General features: G+C 40.8%; 1 protein-coding gene across 2 annotated transcripts in view; it reads right to left on the bottom strand.

The window, feature by feature from the left end:
• Positions 1–3,574: 3,574 nt before the first annotated feature.
• The window catches only part of mtif2 (mitochondrial translational initiation factor 2), a 29,995-nt gene continuing 9,471 nt past the window's right edge, over positions 3,575–24,098 (bottom strand). Inside the window, exons 4-15 of one of the 2 annotated variants that reach the window (XM_085788216.1) lie at positions 23,732–23,903; positions 21,797–21,957; positions 20,728–20,904; positions 19,150–19,289; positions 15,326–15,450; positions 13,178–13,382; positions 9,183–9,435; positions 6,417–6,557; positions 5,304–5,468; positions 4,315–4,455; positions 3,638–3,798; positions 3,575–3,602 (exon numbers count right to left, since the gene is read on the bottom strand). In XM_085788216.1, coding sequence (XP_085644342.1) covers positions 3,594–3,602; positions 3,638–3,798; positions 4,315–4,455; positions 5,304–5,468; positions 6,417–6,557; positions 9,183–9,435; positions 13,178–13,382; positions 15,326–15,450; positions 19,150–19,289; positions 20,728–20,904; positions 21,797–21,957; positions 23,732–23,903 — 1,850 coding nt within the window. In that variant the 3' untranslated portion in view covers positions 3,575–3,593. The other variant, XM_085788208.1, reaches the window with a different exon arrangement.

Raw genomic sequence — 24,098 nt, 5'->3', positions numbered from 1 at the left:
GTTCAGAGTTAAAAGCTGCTTACATTCATTTACTAACTATTAGAGTCATTCATTGATGTGGAGAATAAGACATTTACTCTGACTCTGACTTTGACTTACAGTACATTTAAAAGCATGTACTTTTAGATACTTAAGTACCTTTAGAAGCAAGTACTTTTTTACTCTTACTGGAGTAACATGTCGACTGAGCTACTTTTACTTGTAACAGAGTACATTTTGACCAGTAGTATTTGTACTCTTACTCAAGTACTGGGGTGGAGTACTCTGTCCATCTCTGGTGGAACCTCAGGATGATCAGAACCCGATCGATCGGTTGAGTTCTCTTTACTGATGGTTTGTTTGATTGATTTGTCAATAATTAATCTGAAAATACTGGGGGGTATTCCATCAAATACTGGGAGGGTATTCCATCAAATACTGGGGGGTGTTCCATCAAATACTGGGAGGTGTTCCATCAAATACTGGGGGGTGTTCCATCAAATACTGGGAGGATATTCCATCAAATACTGGGAGGGTATTCCATCAAATACTGGGAGGGTATTCCATCAAATACTGGGAGGGTATTCCATCAAATACTGGGGGGTGTTCCATCAAATACTGGGGGGTGTTCCATCAAATACTGGGAGGGTATTCCATCAAATACTGGGGGGTGTTCCATCAAATACTGGGGGGTGTTCCATCAAATACTGGGGGGTATTCCATCAAATACTGGGGGGTGTTCCATCAAAGTGGCTAAGAACATCCAGACTATGGTGTAATCTTGTAATCTTGAAGCTTGAATTAGCGAGAACTCCAAAGCCTCACCTGGTCCAAGCCCACACCAGTCGAGTGCCGAACATATCATAAAATGGCTGAAAGCAAATACGAATACGAAAACTTTATTATCCACAGAGTGGAAATTCCTCTTTGGTTTCACCACCATAGACATGTCTCACAACAAAGCAAAGGGAACGAAGCTTCTCCACAGCTACTGAACGCTGCTTATGGAGATTTATGATGAATTCACCACGTATGTGATAATAACACAACGTTACCAGACAGAGTTGTTTTAGAGGGAAATTCATGTAAAACCACTGATGCACGTTGCCTTCAGGGACAGTTTTTCATCATCAGTCTCTGTATTTCCCTCTAAAACAACTCTGTGTGGTAACGTTGTGTTATTATCTCATAGCGTGGTGAATGTGCAGCTCACAACTTGTCCACCAGAGCGTTGTGGAGTTGTTGGATTGTGTATTTGATGCCTCGGCCATTTAAACCAGACTTTGAGCCAAGCAATCTTGATGGAAAACCCTCCAGATGGTTCCAGCTTCCTTCAGTGGTGCTGAGCGTGTGACTGAGAGACATGTGGTGCTTTTGAACAGACCATAATAATCATAACAGGTGTGTTGGGTCAGCTGACAACATCATCTTTATTCATAACAAAGACGGTTTATAAACCCCGCCCCCCATGAGGAGTCAGCTTCCTGTATGATGTCACTAGGCTTCTGCTCGGCCACGCCCCTTTAGGGAGACCAGAGGCAGCAGAGAGTGTATTGACACAGATTATGGTCTGTCCTTTCTCCCCACAGTCACTGAAGTAAATTTTGGACTCATTTTTCACAAGCCACATCTCTTCTGAACAGTTTGACACCAAAATGTCAATTTTCAGACGGACACATCAGGAGAAAATCCACTTTGTTCCAGACCTGTCTCTGTCTCTACGACACACAGATCTCCATGGCAACGTCAAACAAACGGCCGCGAACTCCCGTGAAAATGATTTAAATGATTTTCGTCATGCTAAATATGACTGTTAGTAGTGTAAATATTTAATGTTATCATAAGAAAATATAAATATCTCACTTTCATCCACCTACAAATTGTATAAATCCACACACACGTTCACAGACGAGGTGGTGACGGTTGGCCACGCCCACTTAGAGAGACAGGAAGTGTAACTGACGGTTGGCCACGCCCATTTAGAGAGACAGGAAGTGTAACTGACGGTTGGCCACGCCCACTTAGAGAGACAGGAAGTGAAACTGACCGTTGGCCACGCCCACTTAGAGAGACAGGAAGTGTAACTGACGGTTGGCCACGCCCATTTAGAGAGACAGGAAGTGTAACTGACGGTTGGCCACGCCCACTTAGAGAGACAGGAAGTGAAACTGACCGTTGGCCGCGCCCATTTAGAGAGAGACAGGAAGTGTAACTGACGGTTGGCCACGCCCACTTAGAGAGACAGGAAGTGAAACTGACCGTTGGCCGCGCCCATTTAGAGAGAGACAGGAAGTGTAACTGACGGTTGGCCACGCCCATTTAGAGAGACAGGAAGTGAAACTGACCGTTGGCCACGCCCATTTAGAGAGACAGGAAGTGTAACTGACCGTTGGCCACGCCCATTTAGAGAGACAGGAAGTGTAACTGACGGTTGGCCACGCCCATTTAGAGAGACAGGAAGTGAAACTGACCGTTGGCCACGCCCACTTAGAGAGACAGGAAGTGTAACTGACGGTTGGCCACGCCCATTTAGAGAGACAGGAAGTGTAACTGACGGTTGGCCACGCCCACTTAGAGAGACAGGAAGTGAAACTGACCGTTGGCCGCGCCCATTTAGAGAGAGACAGGAAGTGTAACTGACGGTTGGCCACGCCCACTTAGAGAGACAGGAAGTGTAACTGACGGTTGGCCACGCCCACTTAGAGAGACAGGAAGTGAAACTGACCGTTGGCCACGCCCATTTAGAGAGACAGGAAGTGTAACTGACGGTTGGCCACGCCCACTTAGAGAGACAGGAAGTGAAACTGACGGTTGGCCACGCCCACTTAGAGAGACAGGAAGTGTAACTGACGGTTGGCCACGCCCACTTAGAGAGACAGGAAGTGAAACTGACCGTTGGCCACGCCCATTTAGAGAGACAGGAAGTGTAACTGACGGTTGGCCACGCCCACTTAGAGAGACAGGAAGTGAAACTGACGGTTGGCCACGCCCATTTAGAGAGACAGGAAGTGTAACTGACCGTTGGCCACGCCCACTTAGAGAGACAGGAAGTGTAACTGACGGTTGGCCACGCCCACTTAGAGAGACAGGAAGTGTAACTGACGGTTGGCCACGCCCACTTAGAGAGACAGGAAGTGAAACTGACCGTTGGCCACGCCCATTTAGAGAGACAGGAAGTGTAACTGACGGTTGGCCACGCCCACTTAGAGAGACAGGAAGTGTAACTGACGGTTGGCCACGCCCACTTAGAGAGACAGGAAGTGAAACTGACCGTTGGCCACGCCCATTTAGAGAGACAGGAAGTGTAACTGACGGTTGGCCACGCCCACTTAGAGAGACAGGAAGTGAAACTGACGGTTGGCCACGCCCATTTAGAGAGACAGGAAGTGTAACTGACCGTTGGCCACGCCCACTTAGAGAGACAGGAAGTGAAACTGTTTCTATCATTGGAGCCTCTTGTGGAGCATCTTTCCATTTATTGAATATCTTTGTTCATAATAAATCTAATCTCTGTATCGGTGCTCCATTGATCAGTCTCTTCTCTGTTTATTACATTTACAACATATGGTACAACATTCAGTCTCTGAGCAGCAGTGCATGATGGGAAGGCGCCGTCAGAACCCCGGTGCATGATGGGAAGGCTCCGCCGTTAGAAGCCGGGGTTCCAGGAAGTGACCTGCGGCGACTCCACGTGCTCGAAGCAGACGATGACGTCACCGGGCCTGAAGTCCACGTCGCCTTCGACCGACAGACCACAGTCCATCCCGACCTTCACCGTCTGGACGTCGTCTTTGTGGTGCTTCAGCGCCAACAGGGAACCTGCAGGGGAATGTCAGAGGAATGTCAGAGGAATGCCAGAGGGAATGTTACAATAACATCATAGGGAATGTCAGAGAATGTCCACCCACTCCCCGAACTGCAAGAACTACAGACAATGTCAGAGAATGCCAAATGAATGTCAGGGAATGTTAGATGCGGGATGAAGGCTGTCTTTCAAACTGCCTCTGCACCAATAGGGTAGCGCTACGACCAATTAGAGCAAAGAGCAGGATGACGTTAGCCTGACAAGCCAATTAAAATGTATGTCGTCATGGCGTTAAGCCGCCCAACGACTCTCTAAACAGATAGAGCGCTGTGATTGGTCAACACAAACGGTGTTCCAGACTCAAAAAGTTCCTATGGCTCGTTTCTAGACCCACCTACGGAGCAAAAAGATTAATGCTGCTAGGGGGCAGAGAGATTTATAGGCCAACATTCTCTGACATTCATCTGATCCAGATCCAGGTCTAGTCTTGTCTAGTCCAGGTCCAGATACTGATCCAGTCCAGGTCTTACCCTCCCACACGGTGTCTCGTCCTCTCTTCAGTCTGAACCGGTGCTGCCGGTCCAACTGACCCTTGTGGACCCGACACCCGGCCACAGGAACCTTCTTCTTCCCCACGGAGACGTCGAACATGGCGAGGACGTCCGCCTCACCTGGAGGGAGGAGGGGGGAGGGGGGGGAGACAGGTGAGACAGGTGAGACGGGTGAGACGGGGGAGACGGGTGAGAGACAGGTGAAGACAGGTGAGACAGAGAGACAGGTGTCATCATATGAGTCACACCTCCATCCTGACCACTTCTCCAGCCTCAGGTGGCTCAGAGTGGAGCAGAGAGTTTCTCAACTCAAACTGTGTTTAGTTTATAAAATAAAAAATAACTTGGCACCAAAGTATTTAGTAAACTACTTCTCCAAAGTCAGTGACACACACAACTACTCCACCAGGGGGCGCTCCACTCCACTGACTACAGGCTCGGTAGGGGAACGTTTTCTTCTCTTTACTCAGCAGCTGTCTTGTGGAATGGCCTTCCTTTAAACCTTAAAACTGTTAGCTCCTCCTACTTTCTTTTTAAGTCCTCAATAAAAAAAATGGTTAGCCAACCGATAAATTAACTCAAAAGAGCCGTGAAGCACCAGATTATTGTATTGTTTGTTTGTGTGTCTGTTTTATGTTTTGTTGCTTCGGTTTGGGACCTAATCTCTTGTTTTATCTCTTTCATCTTGTTGTTTCTCTTCAGTGTTGTCGTCTATGTGCCTTAGTGTCTCTCTCCCATGTTGTTAGTCCATGTGTTGTGTGTTTGTCTTCCTTGTTTTAAATCCATGTGTAGCTACTGTCTACCATCAAATAGGACCACAATGGAAACAAGCCTTTACAAGGGCTTTATTGTGTTTTTAATCCTTTTCAACACTTGTCTAATGTTGTTCAATAAAGTTTTCAATCAATCAATCAATCAATCAATCAATCAATGAGTCATGGATGAGCCTGTGCTGTTGTCTAACTCACCGATGACGTTCTCGGACTCGAGCGGCGGCAGTTTGCTGCTCAGCTCGTCCTTCAGCTCGTCGATCAGTTTGTAGATGATGTTGTGAAGCCGCAGCGGGACGCCGCGCTTCGCCGCCAGCTGCTGCGCCGCGCGGCTCGCCGCCACGTTGAAGCCGTAGATCGAACCTGGAGGGTCACAACCACAACCAGAACCAGAAGCTTCGTTAGAGCTGAAACTGTTGATTATCGGTTTGATGTTGGACAGACAATCAATCAATTATAATAAATCTTGCCTTAAAGGGACAACGAGGAGTTTCTATCTGGTTATAAAAAAGTCTGATATTAATGTGGATGAATCTCCGTTACCACTTGTTAATGGTCCATTTTAGATAAATCTATGGTTTTGTCTCTATGGTTATTTTGTTATTATTAGTGGTGGTGGAAATGCTGGGCGAGCCGACCAGCGTTTCTTTACTTTCGGTTTCGTGGCGAGTCATGAGAATAACGCCGCCGTATGAATCTCCGTTTATGGTGGGAACTACGACGGTATGTGATCGTCTTCCAACCTCTGACTTTAATTCTTGATAGACTTTAATTATTGATATGATTTCCAAAACTCCTGGTTGTCCCTTTAAAGGGACAACCAGGAGTTTTGTTAAAGTGAAGTGTTTCCACTACATTTATGAGCCTCCGCACCGTGAAATTCTTTGACCGGCGCAAGACAGACTCATGTTTTCATTCATCAAGAATTAAAGTCAGAGGTTGGAAGACGATCACATACCGTCGTAGTTCCCACCATAAACGGAGATTCATACGGCGGCGTTATTCTCATGACTCGCCACGAAACCGAAAGTAAAGAAACGCTGGTCGGCTCGCCCAGCATTTCCACCACCACTAATAATAACAAAATAACCATAGAGACAAAACCATAGATTTATCTAAAATGGACCATTAACAAGTGGTAACGGAGATTCATCCACATTAATATCAGACTTTTTCATTGTCGCAGAATTTTTCGTTCTGCCGACGGAGAAACTCCTCGTTGTCCCTTTAAGGCTTTTATTTTGAAAGAGTTGCTGCTACAATGAAAGAAACAGGAAGTCAAGTGTTTGTCGTCGACCAGTGACCTCATACCTCCGAAGGTGGCGGCCATGTTGACGTCGTTCTCCGAAACGTCTCCGATGCCGAAGTGGACGAGCTCCAGCTCACACTGCTGCTGGGCGTCGTAGCTGTCCAGGACGTTCAACATGGCGTCCACCGAGCCGTCCACGTCGCCTAGGTTACAGGGTCACGCTTTTAGTTTTAGTCTCTGTGTTAAACTGTCACTTTAGTTTTTATTAGTTTTAGTCACGTTAATGCTCTTCTTTGTCTAGTCAAGTTTCAGTCGACTGAAACTCTGAGCATTTTAGTTTATGGGCGATTCCACCAAAAGAGTGCCATTTCTGTCCCCAGCATATTAAATGTATAAAAACATGTAATAATATAATATAAATTGCATTTAATTAATAAACAAAGCACCATACACATGAATCACTGTAGAAATAATATATAATTTTTAATTACTATAAAAAGGCTTTCAAAGCACTGAAACAGCCTTTGTTGCATGTCCCCAGAGCCAAACGCTATAGTTTACCACAATGCATTATGAATAAAATCCTTCTAAAATCTCTTTTTTTTGCATATTAGTGTGACTTTATATTATATCTACACTTATATAACATTTTTTAAATTAAAACCTAATTATATTTTGGTTAAAATTCACATTTTAGTCCCGTCCCCAGGTTTTCACTCAGTGCTGTTACCGGAACACATTCTACACTCTAAAAGTTTTGGAACATTCCACCAGTGACATGTCCTGCAGGAAGTGACATCATTTAGCTCTTCTGAAAGTCATGGGAAGACCAAAATTAAATTCTGTAATTTATTTTTCCTGAAATTGAATGATATTGTAGCAGCTATGTCAGGGTTGGTCACTCTTAAAACTCATTCCTGTTACCTAAATTATCTCTAGACAGTGTTTGTTGATATCAAAAGTAAAATATTCAGTTAAATCCTAAGAATGTGCTCTGTGTGCTCAAGCTATTAGTATAGATGCTATTTGGCTGGATTTCACACAATTGCTGATTTTATGCTAAAAACTCATTGCTGTTACCCTCATTGCTGTTACTTTTTCTTCAAAAATGCAATGATAAAAGCAGCAATAAATTAAATAAAGTAGCCTGAGATTGACCAGTACTCATTTTGAATGAGTGAATGTGTATATTAAAAAATTCTATACTGAAATGGAATGAAAAATGAAGTTTAATTTTTAAGAGTTACAATGAGCAAATGGCACTCTTTTGGCGGAATGACCCTTATTTAGTCTGGAAACCCACGACTATTCATCTAGTTTTAGTCAATGATTTTAATCTCTCTCTAGTTGTGTACTTCTATTTAACCCAGTCAATATAGTATAATTACCTAGGATAGTATGGACCAAACCAAATGTTTCTTTTAGTCAAACCCATTTCAGAATTCAAACATGGTTGTCTTATTTAATAAATGAGTCTGGATATAAACCCTCAACACGGTCCAACCGCTTGGACTAAATGAGGAACTCAGCTTGTTGTTGAATGTTGATCTATGTAGCCTAGATTGAAAATATTGGTCTTTATTCAGTCATTGACTACAGTCTTGTCACATTACCATAGCTGGTAACTTTTTATTTTTTGTAACTGAGAATTACCATCGTTGGTATTACATCTGCCACTGTTGCAACTTTCATGTTTTATCTTTATTATTACATAACTTATTATTATCAATACTATGAATAATCATGCTGCTATGAGCACTTTGCACTTTGCCTACCTCATACATGTTTCAGTGTTGTCAGTGTTGTCCATTGTTTAACTGTGTCTGTTTATGCCTCATCTTTGTATAATAGCTTGTATTCTGTGTATTTTACTACTTTTATGTTATGTGTAGGGACTACAGATGGAAATTAGCTGGGAGCTAAATCTGGTGCAACCATCTTTTCTTTTTTTTTTTCCTTTAAATGATTAATGTAATTGCACATTGTCCCTTATTAAACTAATAAACTAAAACTTATGCATATTGTATGAACCAAAAAAGTAATAACTTGACTTGTAGTCGATCAACTGGAATTAGAAATGGCTCATATGAAGGACAAAGCCACCTTTGAGGATGAGCGGCCAATGGGAGCGTATACCTTTTTATTTTTTTATTTTTTTAAACACATATCTTGAATTTCCCTCCCTCCCCCCAATCCTGAACTGGAGCCATCAGTTAAACAGCAAGAAAAATGACATTTCCTTTGAAAAATGAAAAACAGAAACACAAAAACATAAAATATACAGTACACCTGCCTGTCTTCTAGTTAAAATTTTTACATAATCAATTGAAATAAATAGGCAAAAGTGAGAGAGAAAGATGGAAAAATGAAAAAAAAAAAGAAAAAATACATGCAGTATATTCAAAATATATCTATACATTAGGGGTGTTACGATTCTCCAAATCCTCGATTTGATTTGATTTTCGATTTTAGGGTCACGATTCGATTCGATTCTCGATCTTTTTTCTTTTTTTTTACAGCACAGAGGTCTATGCCATTTTCAGACTAGTCTAGTCAATGATCATTGGTTTTAGTCATCAAATTTTATACAGTAAATCTTATTTCAAAAGATGGGATACATATAAGTGATGCAATTTCCATAATGTATCACATTAGGCACTAATGGTCACATTTAGATAATTTATTTACAATATAAAGGTAACAATCCCCCAATTTTACCAAGAATGCCCGATCGTCGATCCTCTCTTTGACTTCGATGCTCGATGATTTCGATGGGTGACACCCCTACTATACATGTGTTTTTTTTAGTTTTTTTTTAAGCGTAGTACCTTTGAGGATGAGCGGCAGCCTGAGCCGGTCGTCGGTCGTCCTCTCGCTGGGCCTGGTGGCGTAGCGGCTGCGGTTGGCTCGGTACAGCGCCGCCTTCTTCTGCCTCCAGCTGAGGTGAGAGAGCTCGGCCCGTTCCCGCTGGTAGAGCTCCAGGTGAGCTCGCTGCTTCAGCTGGATGGCGCTCTGCTCCTCCTGCAGCTTCAGCTCCTCCTCCTCGCCGCTCCGCCACTCCACCACCTCCCTGGCCCGCTGCTGCTCCAGGCAAGAACACACACACACCAGAGAGGAGATGATGACATCTCACCAAGAACATTTGTCTTATTTCTAGTCAAAACTAATCTCTTTCCACTTAAAATAAGACTCATCACCTAAAAATTAACTTGTTTTTAGATCATTTTCACTTGTTTCAAACTAATTTTCACTTGAAATAAGTAGAAAAATCTGCCAGTGGAGCAAGTTTTTCTTTCTTGTTACAAGCACAAAAAACTTGCTCTCACTCTCTTTCTACTTATTTCAAAATAAAAATGTGAAAATGATCTAAAAACAAGTTAATATTTAGGTGATGAGTCTTATTTTAAGTATAATTAGATTTGCTTTGCGGCTTTTTTATTTTTTTTAAAAAAAATTTTAATTTAAGGAGGACAATGCACATTAACAGACATAATAAAATGTAAAAGTGCCAGTGTTAGCCAACGGTTAGTTTCCGACTGTAGTGCTCCTGGCAAGGTGTTAAAAGCCATTAAAATAAACACAAGGACATAACAACAGAATTCATAAAACAGGAAAAACACACATGTATCCAACAGAAACCAAAGAGAGACATTTAAAGGGATAGTTCAACATTTTGGCAAATTGGCCCATTGCCATAATCCCTATAGTCATAGCAGTAGGTTCGTTAACTTTATTTGTCGGTGCAAGCTGTTTTTAGAACGGCGGAGCAGAGCCGTGAGCTGCTCAGAGCTACGTTACGGAGGCTAATGGAATTTCTTGGTTTCCCTCATCAAACTCATCAAATACAGAATCCCAAAACTCCAAAACGCTCTCATGGACAAGTTGTGACCTGCACATTCACCACGCTATGAGATAATGACGGAACGTTACGAAACTGAGCCTTTTTCGAGGTAAATACAGGGTAAATACAGAGTCTGCTTGCTGAAAAACTGTCCCTGAAGGCAACGCGCATCAGCGGTTTTGCATGAATTTCCCTCTAAAACAGCTCCGTCTCGTAACGTTCCGTTATTATCTCATAGCGTGGTGAATGTGCAGCTCACAACTTGTCCACCAGAGCGTTTTTGAGTTGTTGGGTTGTGTATTTGATGAGTTTGATGAGGGAAACCCTTAGCGTCCATAGCATAGCCCTGAGCAGCTCGCCGCTCTGCTCCGCCGTTCTAAAAACAGCTTGCACCGACAATTAAAGGTAACGAACCTACTGCTATGGCAATGGACCAATTTGCCAAAAATGTTGAACTATCCCTTTAACATGACGCTACTATGACAAAACAAAAAACAAAAAAAGACTGTTTATGGATGGATAAGATGGATGAAGATGCAACAATGCAAAGACCAGGACAGGCTTTCTTGATGGAGTTGTGCTAGGATGGGTTGAGAACACAACGAAACCAAATATAGGCTAGTACAGTGTGATATCCCAGTACGACCTCAGGGGGGGGGGTCCTGCATTTTAAGCAAATCAAAAGCAAGGACAAATACCAAAGCCAAATGCATTTCTGTTATTGGAGTAAAGTTATGGAATAGCCTTGACAATGAATTAAAATCATGTACAACTATTACCCAATTTAAAAGGATGTTTAAAATCAATGTATTGAATAAATATTTAACACTAGGATAAAGTAAGAAAATTATTATTACTAAATGGTGGTTCTGCTTGTTTTGTTTTGATACTATTCACTTTACTTACTCTCTTCAAGTGTCATTTTCCTACAAATTTCGTTTTGTTTTGTTATTGTAATGTTTCTTCCTGTAAACAGGGTATAGGCATTAATAAGCTGCTTCTGCCTTCGCCCTGAAGCCCAGATTGATCATGACATTTTGACTTGTTTGTGTATGTTAATGTTTTGTGGAATGGACGAATCAATCAATCAATCAATCAATATAGTGCAGTGCGATAAAGTGGGCGTGGCCTGCTGTGATAAAGTGGGCGTGGCCTGTTGTGATAAAGTGGGCGTGTCCTCACCTCTGACTCCACCTCCAGGAAGCGCTCCCCTAGCATATGTAGTTATTATGTGCGAATGTTTACACTGCAAAAACTCAAAATCTTACCAAGAACATTTGTCTTATTTCTAGTCAAAACTAATCTAATTATAACTAAAATAAGTATATTTATACATATACATACATAGACATACATACAAAAGCAGCTTGTTTTTAGACACTTTTTACTTCTTTCAAGCAGATTTTCACTTGAAATAAGTAGAAAAATCTGATAGTGGAGCAAGTTTTTCTTTCTTATTACAAACACAAAAAACTTGCTTTCACTATCAGATTTTTCTACTTATTTCAAAATAAAAATGTGTTTGAAACAAGTGAAAATGATCTAAAAACAAGTTAATTTTTAGGTGATGAGTCTTATTTTAAGTGGAAAGAGATTAGTTTTGACTAGAAATGAGACATTTTGACAAGAAATAAGACAAATATTCTTGGAGAGATTTTGAGTTTTTGCAGTGTAGCTACTGTATAAACTAGTGCCGAAGTCAAACACACACACACACTGCAAAAACTCAAAATCTTACCAAGAATATTTGTCTTATTTCTAGTCAAAACTAATCTCATTATATGTAAAATATGTAAAATACGTAAAAAGTAGCTTGTTTTTAGACACTTTTTACTTCTTTCAAGCATTTTTTTTACTTGAAATAAGTAGAAAAATCTGACAGTGGAGCAAGTTTTTCTTTCTTATTACAAACACAAAAAATGTTCTACTTATTTCAAGTGAAATTTTTTTTGAAACAAGTGAAAATGATCTAAAAACAAGTTCATTTTTAGGTGATGAGTCTTATTTTAAGTAGAATGAGATTAGTTTTGACTAGAAATGAGACATTTTGACAAGAAAGAAGACAAATATTCTTGGAATGATTTTGAGTTTTTGCAGTGAACCCCATGGGATGACCAGGTGGTGAAGTGGGCGTGGCCTGCTGTGATAACGTGGGCGTGGCCTGCTGTGATAAAGTGGGCGTGGCCTGCTGTGATAAAGGGGCGTGGCCAGCTGTGATAAAGTGGGCGTGGCCTGCTGTGATCAAGTGGGCGTGGCCTGCTGTGATAACGTGGGCGTGGCCTGCTGTGATAACGTGGGCGTGGCCTGCTGTGATAACGTGGGCGTGGCCTGCTGTGATCAAGTGGGCGTGGCCTGCTGTGGTAACGTGGGCGTGGCCTGCTGTGGTAAAGTGGGCGTGGCCTGCTGTGGTAAAGTGGGCGTGGCCTGCTGTGATCACGTGGGCGTGGCCTGCTGTGATAACGTGGGCGTGGCCTGCTGTGGTAACGTGGGCGTGGCCTGCTGTGATCACGTGGGCGTGGCCTGCTGTGATAAAGTGGGCGTGGCCTGCTGTGATCACGTGGGCGTGGCCTGCTGTGATAACGTGGGCGTGGCCTGCTGTGATAAAGTGGGCGTGGCCTGCTGTGGTAAAGGGGGCGTGGCCTGCTGTGATGTGATAAAGGGGGCGTGGCCTGCTGTGATAAAGTGGGCGTGACCAGCTGTGATAAAGTGGGCGTGGCCTGCTGTGATAAAGGGGCGTGGCCAGCTGTGATAAAGTGGGCGTGGCCAGCTGTGATAAAGGGGCGTGGCCTGCTGTGATAAAGTGGGCGTGACCAGCTGTGATAAAGTGGGCGTGGCCTGCTGTGATAAAGGGGCGTGGCCAGCTGTGATAAAGTGGGCGTGGCCAGCTGTGATAAAGTGGGCGTGGCCTGCTGTGATAAAGGGGGCGTGGCCTGCTGCGATAACGTGGGCGTGGCCTGCTGTGATAAAGGGGCGTGGCCTCACCTCTGACTCCACCTCCAGGAAGCGCTCCCCGGCGGACGGCGGCTCCTTCCAGCCGACCACCTGCACGGCGCCGCTCGGCCCCGCCTCCTCCACCCGCCGCCCGTTCTCGTCCAACAGCAGCCGGACTTTGGCCCAGCTCCTCCCCGCCACCAGCACGCAGCCGCGCCGCAGCGTCCCCCGCTGGACGATCGCCGTGGTTACGGGGCTGAGGAGACACGGCGCGCGGTCACGACCCAGTGGTTGTAGTCTGTGTGATACTATACGTATATTTGGAAATTTTAACACTTTTTCCTAGAATTTTTTGGAGAAATTTTACCAGTTTCTTTTCTGTTCTACTTTTTACTATTATTTAAAGAAATGTTTACCCCTTTTTGTATTATTGCCCCCCCCCACCCCCCCATTTTTTTGGAGAAATTTTACCACATTTTTCTATAATAAAAATTTTTTCTAGAATTCTTGAGTAATTTTACCAGTTTCTTCTCAATTTAAAAAAACTTTTTACTATTTACTACATACTATTTTTACTTTCACCACTTTTTTTAAATTATTGTTTGAATTTTGTTTTTATTTTATTTTACCACTTTTCCTAGAATTTCTTTGAGAAATTTTACCAGTTTCTTCTAAAAATGTTTAAACTGTTTTTTCTTTCTTTTTTTCTTTTTTTTTTACCACTTTTTCTAAGAAATTTTACCTGATTTTTCTAAAAAAAAAAAAAAAAAAAGGAATTACCACTTTTTTCTAATTTTTTTTTTTACTTTTTAGTATATTTTTTGTGAGAATTTTTACCACTTTTTTCTAGAAATTTTACAACTTTTTGTGAGAAATTGTACCACTTTTTTCCAGAAATTTCTCTATAATCTTTCAAAAATGTAGCTACGCCTAATTTAAACGTACATTGATTTTTCATTTTTTCATTTTCATTTATTAGTTTATTTCATAGGGACAGTGCACCACTAATCAACAGAGTTAAAAGAAAAACTGTAAGTGGGCCAGAGTTAGCCAACAAGGCTAGTTAGTTTGTGTATTTCTGGTGTGTTGTCCAATGGGGGTCCGTGGTCTAGTTCCTTGATATAAAACAGTTAGAGAAGCAGCGTCTATGTGATACAAGTATGAACAGTTTACCACCTAAAAAGCAGTTTATACCCACCACTAGAGCACTGGAAAAGAGAGTAGCGACAGCATTGGTCAAGTGGAAACGCCTCCTGGTGGTGGATGTGGGTTTTGCAAATGCGCCCAAGAGCTGCATCTCTGCAGTGTTGGTGAATGAGTAAGTGCGGTATTTTCAATAATTTAAGGACATTTATAGATCACCCACGTTAATAGCATCATCGTGGACCCTTTTACAGATAAATATTAACATATAGTGGCCATTAATTGTTATGTCACGAATGCTTGCTGTTTTAAATGATAAAGATAAGTCCACTAAAGGGTCATACTGTAAGTTTGCGCGCTAAATTCAACTGTGTTAGCTAACTGTTCGCCACTTAAGCCTGTGTTTTCTTTAGTTTGTTTGTTTGGTCAAGCAAGTTATTGTGCTGCTGGCTTTTATTTTATTTCCATGCGAGGTTTTTTATGTTATTTATTTTGACAGCTGGTGGTTGCTTAGCAACGGTAAAGCGTTCGCTCGTCCCCTTCTGTGTTTGTCCGCTGTGTGACCGGTAGTACTGTAAACAGCTCCGTGTGTTTTTATTAATTATCTTTTTTTTAATCAAAATTGGAGGAAAAACTTCACATAATACGTTTTGGGTTTGATTTTGTCACATTTTGTAATGGTTTTTCAGTGTTGTCATCTTTTATAGCCGAAAAAAAAAAAAAAAAAACAGTAGTTCACAATTTAAATTTTGAAATAAATAAATTATAAGCATAACTTAATATGACCAAGGCACCTAAAAGCAAAAACACAGCAGTTTTCATCAATTTACAAGCAAGTTGGCAACACACATACATTGGAGTGAATGGGTTTCTTGGGCGGATTTGCAACACCCACATCCTGCCACTAGGGGGAGAATAAAGTGACCACGGGAGTCTATGGTGGTGTCGCTACTCTCTTTTACAGTGCTCTACCCACTACCAAACATTAGACTACACCGCTGTCATGACAACGGTGACATCGTGTGATGACATCACACGGACAGGAAGTGACCTCACCCTTGGCCCTTGTCCGTGCGGCTCTCGATGACGACCCCCTCCACCGGGCCGCTGGGCTCGGCCTTCAGCTCCAACACCTCGGCCAGCGCCACCGTGGCCTCGGCCAGCGCCAGCAGGTTGTCGCCCTGGCAACGGCACGACATGACATCATCACATTAGACCGCAGTAGTGACGAGAAAGTCACTATTTATGATGACTTCAAGTCTCTCATTGCATGTGTGTAAATGATGAATTATCAACTGTTTCAAACTGGTGCCAGATCAGTAAGCTAACTCTCAACCTAAATAAATGTAACTTGTAACATGATCTTCTGCAACAAAAATAAATCTCATGCAAAAGAAGAAGCCAAAATACTAATCAATGGAGTTGAAATCCTTCAAGTATAGTAGTATTTATATCAAAATGTAAAAAAAGCAAAAACAAAGGAAAAGATTATGATATGATCTGTATACTACCTACTGCTGTAACATGTTATGTCAAAATGTCATAAGTAAAAGAATGTTATATCAAAATGCAAAAAGGGGAAAAAAAGAAAAAAAGAAAAAGATTATGATAAATATTTTTATTCTGTGGGTAACGGGGGCGGGACTAGATCAGCTTTTGCTTCTCCCGCTTTCCCTTTCGGCCATGTGTATTGTATTATTTTAACTAAGATGAAGTGTGCTGACGATGATTTAAATTGACATGCCCGAAATAAACAAATTGATTGACTGATTGATTGTACCATACACCACTTTTCTGGGTGTCACTTTGGATGAAGGTCTAAACTGGAATAATCATATTAATCAAGTTTGCAAAAGATGAATGAAAATGCTTGGTATACTGAAAAAGGTTTCTCCCCTGATCAATCCGTCTGCTCATGTGACTTTATATTGTAGTTTTTTATTTCCATATTTGAATTACTGTAATATTGTCTGGTCTGCAACTTATCCAACTTACCTGAACAAACGACTGTTAATTCAGAAAAGATTTCTAAGAACGATCTCTCTGTCGGTCCAGGAGACTAGAACCATCTGCACCCCCTATTTATGAAATATTCAATATTGCCCATTCATAAACTTATTCTCTTCCATTCATGCTTGTTTGTGCATAAGTTTATCAACGCTAAACTAAATCTTCCTGACACTTTTCAACATTTTTTTTTACTTTTTCATCTGACCTTCATTCATATTCAACCAGGCATAGTGGCAATCTTCATTTACCCTTCTGTCCAACATCTGGGCATCAATCTAATATTACTTTTAGAGGTCCAAAATAGGTTTCATAGTCTTTCTATGTTGCACTGAACATTTTATTGTTCATTTTTAATTTTATTTTCCTGTATTTCTCATTGTTTATCTTGAGTTTCATGCAATTCTTCGATGATAGGAGTGGAACTTTGTACAAGCTTCCTATAGGCTTCGTTCCCTCCTTGCACTGTTTTAAAATTGTGCTAAATAAATAAATCAAATCAAATCAAGATCTAATGCATTAAAATGTTCAAATATCGTGTTCCTAAAGACAATGGAAATCATTTTTCGAGTATGGAACAACAGCCTTCCAGCTTGTATCCTTCAGTTATTTAAATGAAGAAAAGGAAACTATCATTTAAGAGGGTTATTGATTTTTGAAATGTGTAAAGTTAGTGAGAGCTAATATAAAATACAAATGTGTTTAAAAGTCTTGGGAGTTAAAATGTGGAATAAGCTCAGTGATGAGTTGAAGACATGTAGTTCTCTGTTGAGTTTTAAGAAAGCCTTGAAATGTAAAATTATGAAAAATTATAAAATAAAATACAGTAATGATTACTTTCATCTTATTATTTTGGACTGCTGACATTCTAGGTCATTTAATTTCATAGAGTGTAAAGGATAGGCAAATATACACTGCAAAAACTCAAAATCTTACCAAGAATATTTGTCTTATTTCTAGTCAAAATGTCATTTCTAGTCAAAACTAATCTCATTACACTTAAAATAAGACTCATCATATTAAAAGTAGCTTGTTTTTAGACACTTTTTACTTCTTTCAAGCAGATTTTCACTTAATAAATAAGTAAGAAATAAGTAGAAAAATCTGATAGTGGACAAGTTTTTCTTTCTTATTACAAGCACAAAAAACTTACTTTCACTGGCAGATTTTTCTACTTATTTCAAGTGTTTCAAAGGAGGTTAAATGGAAAGCAACTGGACTTAGTTATTTGTCTAGGAAGACGTTTCATCTCTCATCCAAGAGGCTTCATCAGTTCATGTAGCATCTGACCAGGCTGGGACTGGTCCAACTAACTGGTGTGGAGACTCACTACCCTTTAACGGTTTCTGTATCCTGGGGGATACAGACATTTGGCAGGCTGTGGGGGGGAGGGGCATTAAGTATCTGAATGTAATATCATGAGAAAGTCTTAAGGGGGGATGGGTCAAGTACCCAGGTCATGTGACTTTATGGCAGCATTCAAAACTAAATTGATACTTTTATGTCAAACTCCAAAATGGCCAACTACATGGACAGAGACACTCGACATAAGTAAAGTGTTTTGGATTTTCTTGTTAATTACATTATGGGGGGATTTGTTTTTGAAATTATTGCTCTTTAAGGATAATTTTATGTATTCTAGTTGAAAAATAATGAATAACATTAACACAACTTTGATAAACAGGCATTGAATGTCTGTATCCTGGGGGATACGTTGTCCAGACAGGGGTATATAAACAGGCATAATCACTCTCAGATATACTTATGTTTGGAAGCCTAAACTCTACAGATAATCAATAATATAAAGGTGTTAAAGGTTGAAAATGGAATATTACTAGAATACCACCATCTATTGATCAAGACAGGCAACAAATAATTAGAAGAGGGAGCGAATGACAGTAAAGAGGGAGGATGTTCAGGTCATGATTAGAGTAGTATAGTGAATTCTTATGTAAAAGATCCAGTGATAGATACAGCATCTGTCTGAAACAAAACATGATGTGTTGTTGAGCGGTGTTTAGCTCAGTGTGGAGGCTATAGTCCTAATTGCAGGCGACCCTGGTTTGAATCCCGCACCAAGTGGTCCTATCCTCCACACATACACTTGCACACACACAGAGCCACAGAGAGCGGCTAATTAATTGCTTATAATATGTTTTAAAAGTTCATAAATGAAATATTTGATAAATTGGTAAATGGCAATTTATACCCTAAACGGGCAATGTATCTTGGGAGATACAAACTCTAAAATGAAAAATAAAGGTCATATTTTGAAAAAAATCATATAATTGTGTTATTCTACCCTAGAAACATTAGAAAATAATTTTTTCTTATTTTTCCAAAATTTTTATATATGCTTGCCCATTTAAGGGTTAAACCTCTTTTTTGAGGTTTAAATAGTCTAAATAGTGAGTCTCCAGACCAGTTAGTTGGACCAGTCCCAGCCTGGTCAGATGCTACATGAACTGATGAAGCCTCTTGGATGAGAGGTGAAACGTCTTCCCAGACAAATAACTAAGTCCAGTTGCTTTCCATTTAACCTCCTTTGAAATACTATGACCTGGGCAAATGAGAATATGCACCGGCTTATTTCAAGTGAAAATTAGTTTGAAACAAGTGAAAATGATCTAAACACAAGTTCATTTTTAGGTGATGAGTCTTATTTTAAGTGGAAAGAGATTAGTTTTGACTAGAAATGAGACATTTTGACAAGAAATAAGACAAATATTCTTGGAAAGATGTTGAGTTTGTACAGTGTCCCTTTTCTGTCACTGTATGATATTTTCTTTTGTGTGTGTGTGTGTGTATAATATGGGCTGTTGGCTAAATTGTTCACACAGAACGGTTGATTGTGATGTTGGTGTTGTTGTGACCTTCAGAGCGGAGATGTGGATCGCCTGGACGTCGCCGCCAAACTCCTCGCACACGACGTCGTGAGCCAGGAGTTCCCGCTTCACCCGCGACGGATCGGCCTGAGGTTTGTCGCATTTGTTGACCGCCACGATGACGGGGACTGAGGGACAACGAGACAACGAGACGACACGGTGAGGACACACAACACAACGGTAGAAACAATACAACCATCACCATGCAACACTGCAAAAACTCTACATCTTACCAAGAATATTTGTCTTATTTCTTGTCAAAATGTCTCATTTCTAGTCAAAACTAATCTCTTTCCACTTAAAATAAGACTCATCACCTAAAAATTAAATTCTTTTCTTTACTTCTTTCAAGCAGATTTTCACTTGAAATAAGTAGAAAAATCTGATAGTGGAGCAAGTTTTTCTTTCTTATTACAAACACAAAAAACTTGCTTTCACTGGCAGATTTTTCTACTTATTTCAAGTGAAAATTAGTTTGAAACAAGTGAAAATGATCTAAAAACAAGTTAATTTTTAGGTGATGAGTCTTATTTTAAGTGGAAAGAGATTAGTTTAGACTAGAAATGAGACATTTTGACAAGAAATAAGACAAATATTCTTGGAAAGATTTGGGGTTTTTGCAGTGCAGACGGAAACATATGGAGCTACATTTAGTGTCTTTATTATTCAATCAAAAGAAATCTTGATTTAAACAAAAAAGATATTTTCAATCAAAACAAACTTCACTTCAATCAAAAAAAGTGTTTGAGACCCAAAAAATTGCATTTGAACCCTTTTTACTTTGAAAAGTTTTTTTTTTTTTTTTTTTGATTGAACACTGCAAAAACTCAAAATCTTACCAAGAATATTTGTCTTATTTCTTGTCAAAATGTCTCATTTCTAGTCAAAACTAATCTCTTTCCACTTAAAATAAGACTCATCACATTAAAAGCAGCTTGTTTTTAGACACTTTTTACTTCTTTCAAGCAGATTTTCACTTAAAATAAGTAGAAAAATCTGATAGTGGAGCAAGTTTTTCTTTCTTATTACAAACACAAAAAACCTGCTTTCACTGGCAGATTTTTCTACTTATTTCAAGTGAAAATTTGGTCCTCTGTCTTCATGGACTTTCACTTTTCATGTTAATAGTTGTATAGTTTTGGGAACTACGGATGAAATTTAGCACCAGTTCTAAATCCGGTGTATTTCTTGTCAAAATGTCTCATTTCTAGTCAAAACTAATCTCTTTCCACTTAAAATAAGACTCATCACCTAAAAATGAACTTGTTTTTAGATCATTTTCACTTGTTTCAAACTAATTTTCACTAGAAATAAGTAGAAAAATCTGATAGTGAAAGCAAGTTTTTTGTGTTTGTAATAAGAAAGAAAAACTTGCTCCACTATCAGATTTTTCTACTTATTTCAAGTGAAAATCTGCTTGAAAGAAGTAAAAAGTGTCTAAAAACAAGCTGCTTTTTAATGTATAACTATGTATGTATGTGTATAAATATATTTATTTTAGTTATAATTAGATTAGTTTTGACTAGAAATAAGACAGATATTCTTGGTGAGATTGTGTGCTCCCACCTCCCGCCCTCTTGGCGTGTTGGATCGACTCGACCGTCTGGTTCATGACGCCGTCGTCAGCGGCGACCACCAGGATCACCAGGTCGGTGGCGTCGGCGCCGCGGGATCTCATGGAGGAGAAGGCGGCGTGGCCCGGGGTGTCCAGGAAGGTGATCCGCTCCCCGGTCGGCAGCTGGACTGGAGACAGGAGAGACAGGGGAATGTCAGAGGAATGTCAGAGGAATGTCAGGAACACCAGGGAATGTCAGAGGAATGTCAGGAACACCAGAGAATGTCAGAGAATGCCAGAGAATGTCAGAGAAGGTCAGAGGAATGTCAGAGAATGCCAGAGGAAGTCGATAGAACCAGGGTTCCTACAGGTTCCTTCAGGTTAAATTCAAGTCTTTTTAAGACCTTTTTAAGACCATTTATATAAAAATGTAATACCTATTTCCCCGCCCTACCGGCAAAGAAAAGTGAAATCCTCGAATTTCAGAGCGTTTACTGTAAATTAACTGTATCATCCCACTATTTTTCTGCTCTTTGTGCTCTGCTAGGGATGTGACAATATCAAAATCTCACAATACAACAATACCTCAATAACAAGCCCATGATTTATTACAGTATCATAAGGCATCATGATATCAAAATCTCACTGTGTGATAATACCATATAAGCTCCACAGTACAAGATTTATTCCACTATCCATAAGTCAACAAGAAGAACATTGATCAAAAATAATCGTGGTTGACAAATGAAACTTTTGACGAAAAATGCAATATGGAGAAGTTAAATGCAGCACAGCTTTTAAGACCCAGAAATCAAAATTCAAGACTTTTTCAAGTCTTTTTAAGGTATTATTTCCAAATTCATAAATTCAATGCTTTTAAGACTTTTTAAGACCCCGCGGGAACCCTGAGAACGTCAGAGAATGTCAGAGAATGCCAGAGGAATGTCAGCAAATGTCAGAGGAATGTCAGGAACACCAGGGAATGTCAGGGAATGTCAGAGAATGTCAGAGAATGCTAGAGAATGCCAGAGTAACATCAGAGAATGTCAGAGGAACATGTAACAGGTGACTGTACTCTACCCAGGAATGCTCCGATGTGCTGTGTGATGCCTCCGGCCTCCGTGGCGACGATCTGACTCTTCCTCAGGGAGTCGAGCAGCGTGGTTTTCCCGTGGTCCACGTGGCCCATGATGGTGACGATGGGGGGGCGGGGCTTCAGGCCGGAGGGGTCGGCCGCCGGTCTGTGGGAGGTCAGAGGTCAGAGTTACAACAACAGGACTTAGACATTCTGACTTGTGTTGGAGATGTGATGCTTTTCGTGGTACTTTTGTTCATATGTTGTATTCATGCCCCATGATAGACTTACTATGGTCTAAGATTATCTCCTTTATTAACACTGTAATGTCCTCGACTCTGGCACAACAGCCGCTGCTCTGTCTGCTAGGGGTGCTACCAAAGGGAAGTGGTCTAACTGTCCACCAGACGATACGGTGTAGAACAGCACTTATTACTGGATGCAGGATAGAACTGCCACACTGGAAAACAACAGAAGTTTTACAGGTGCAGGGCTTAAAGTTAAAAAAAATCCTGAGCCTGAACTTTTTTCCAAGGAGCGGGGGTGCAGTGGATCCGACGCATAGCCTACACATTATAGGCAATTTAGCAAACAACTTTTTAGCATTGTGCTTGGTAATGTACACAGGGTTCATACACATTTTAACCAACAAATTTCCATGACTTTCCCATGACTTGGCAACAAGTTTCCATGACATTACAAGACCTCTAAAACATCAATATATGCATGAAATGTATGAAAACTATGTAAAAAAGAAAAAAAAGAAAAAAGAAAAAGTGGAAATGCCAAAAAATAGATCTAATGACAATGGGCTTTATGCACAGCTCCACTACTTCCTGAGCTCAAGCCAGCTTCATTATTACATACAGACAAACTGATTCATCCAGGTGTGTCTGACCTCACAACAATGGTCATTCCCCCCCAGAACATTTTTTTTATGTGATTTTAACACATTGAAGCATTCTGGTGTACTCTGAGAAGAACATGAAGGGAAATTTGTTTCAGATTTAAAAAAAAAAAAAAAAAAAAGCACATTGAGAATTGACTGAGGTTCCTGTAGCTTAATTGTAAGGCAACAAGGCAAGAATGGCTGGAGTGTATGAAACTGAACTCAACTGGTCTAGTGGGGAGCAAAAACAAATCTCATATTTTAAATCTAGGGGTCTGGACCAGACATTCAAGGGCCCGTTTCCTGTTATGGGGCGTGGGGGGGCACGTCCGTGCAGCGTTGCGCTGCGGACATGCACGGAGAAAAAAAAAAAACGAAACCGAATGCGCGCCGTTACGTCCGCTCGGACCACCAGGTTCATTTGTGCCGACGTCAACAGCGGCAAGAGACCCGACGCTACCTGGCGTATCACTGCCTCGTCACCAGGCTCATACAGTAGCACAGGCAGCCCAGGGTTGTCTTGCATACGACACATTTAGCTTTGTCTTTGTCCTCCGTCTTCTCCAGCCATGAACTTCTCTGTGTGCAGCCAAATATTGTGTGTGAGTTGTTTTTTTTTTCTGAAATTTTCAAACGCTGGAGATCCGGCACGGGGCCGGAATACTTTAAGCCCTGCAGGTGAAGGAATGGGTCCATGAGATGACCAAGATCGCTTCCTACGAACGTCTTTAGGTTGCAAGACAAAGAAGACTTATACATGAAAATATGGGGCCCTTATACCGCAGCATCTTCATACAATTGTGGGTTGCACCCTTAGGCTAACTTCTGTCACCAGTCATCATTTGTATGCATATTATTCATATTGGTGTAGGTTTATCGTCTCTGTTGGACTTTTTGGTTTTTTAGAGGCTCTGTTTGACCTGTGGTATGGTTGGTATGTATGTATTTTCTTGCTGAAAATTAATAAAAAGTGAATTACAAAAAAAAAAAAGAGTTACAACAGCAGAGAGCAGGAACTCGTCCTGATTGGCTGCTGCAGGTCAGCTGTCACCTGGGGTGTGCGTCCCTGTTGACCTTGGGTTTGCTCTCGCTCAGTTTGGCCCATTTGAACTTCATCCCCGACCGCGTCACCACCTCCTTGATCCACTTCTCCTCCAGAACCGAGTCGGGTTCGAGCTGGTCCGGGTCCACGGCCGTGTTCAGCAGCGCCTCCAGAACGTGATCTGAGGGGAAGAACATTCACTAAACCTTCTTAAGGAAAAACATTCTTATTCTTCTTATACGTATGTGTCATTTCTTTCATAACTTCAGTGTTAAGAAGAAAAAGGAGAATAAGTCATATTCTCCAGAAAAGTTCTTCTCAACCTTGACCTGTCTTAAACTCCTACGTTGAATAGGTGTAATATCACCTTTTTCAA

Source organism: Trachurus japonicus, chromosome 1 (genome assembly GCF_045865225.1).
Source record: "Trachurus japonicus isolate A0001 chromosome 1, Traja_1.0".
NCBI lineage: Eukaryota > Metazoa > Chordata > Actinopteri > Carangiformes > Carangidae > Trachurus > Trachurus japonicus.
Note: the sequence above shows the minus strand (reverse complement) of the source record. Positions and strands in the feature narration are given on the sequence as shown.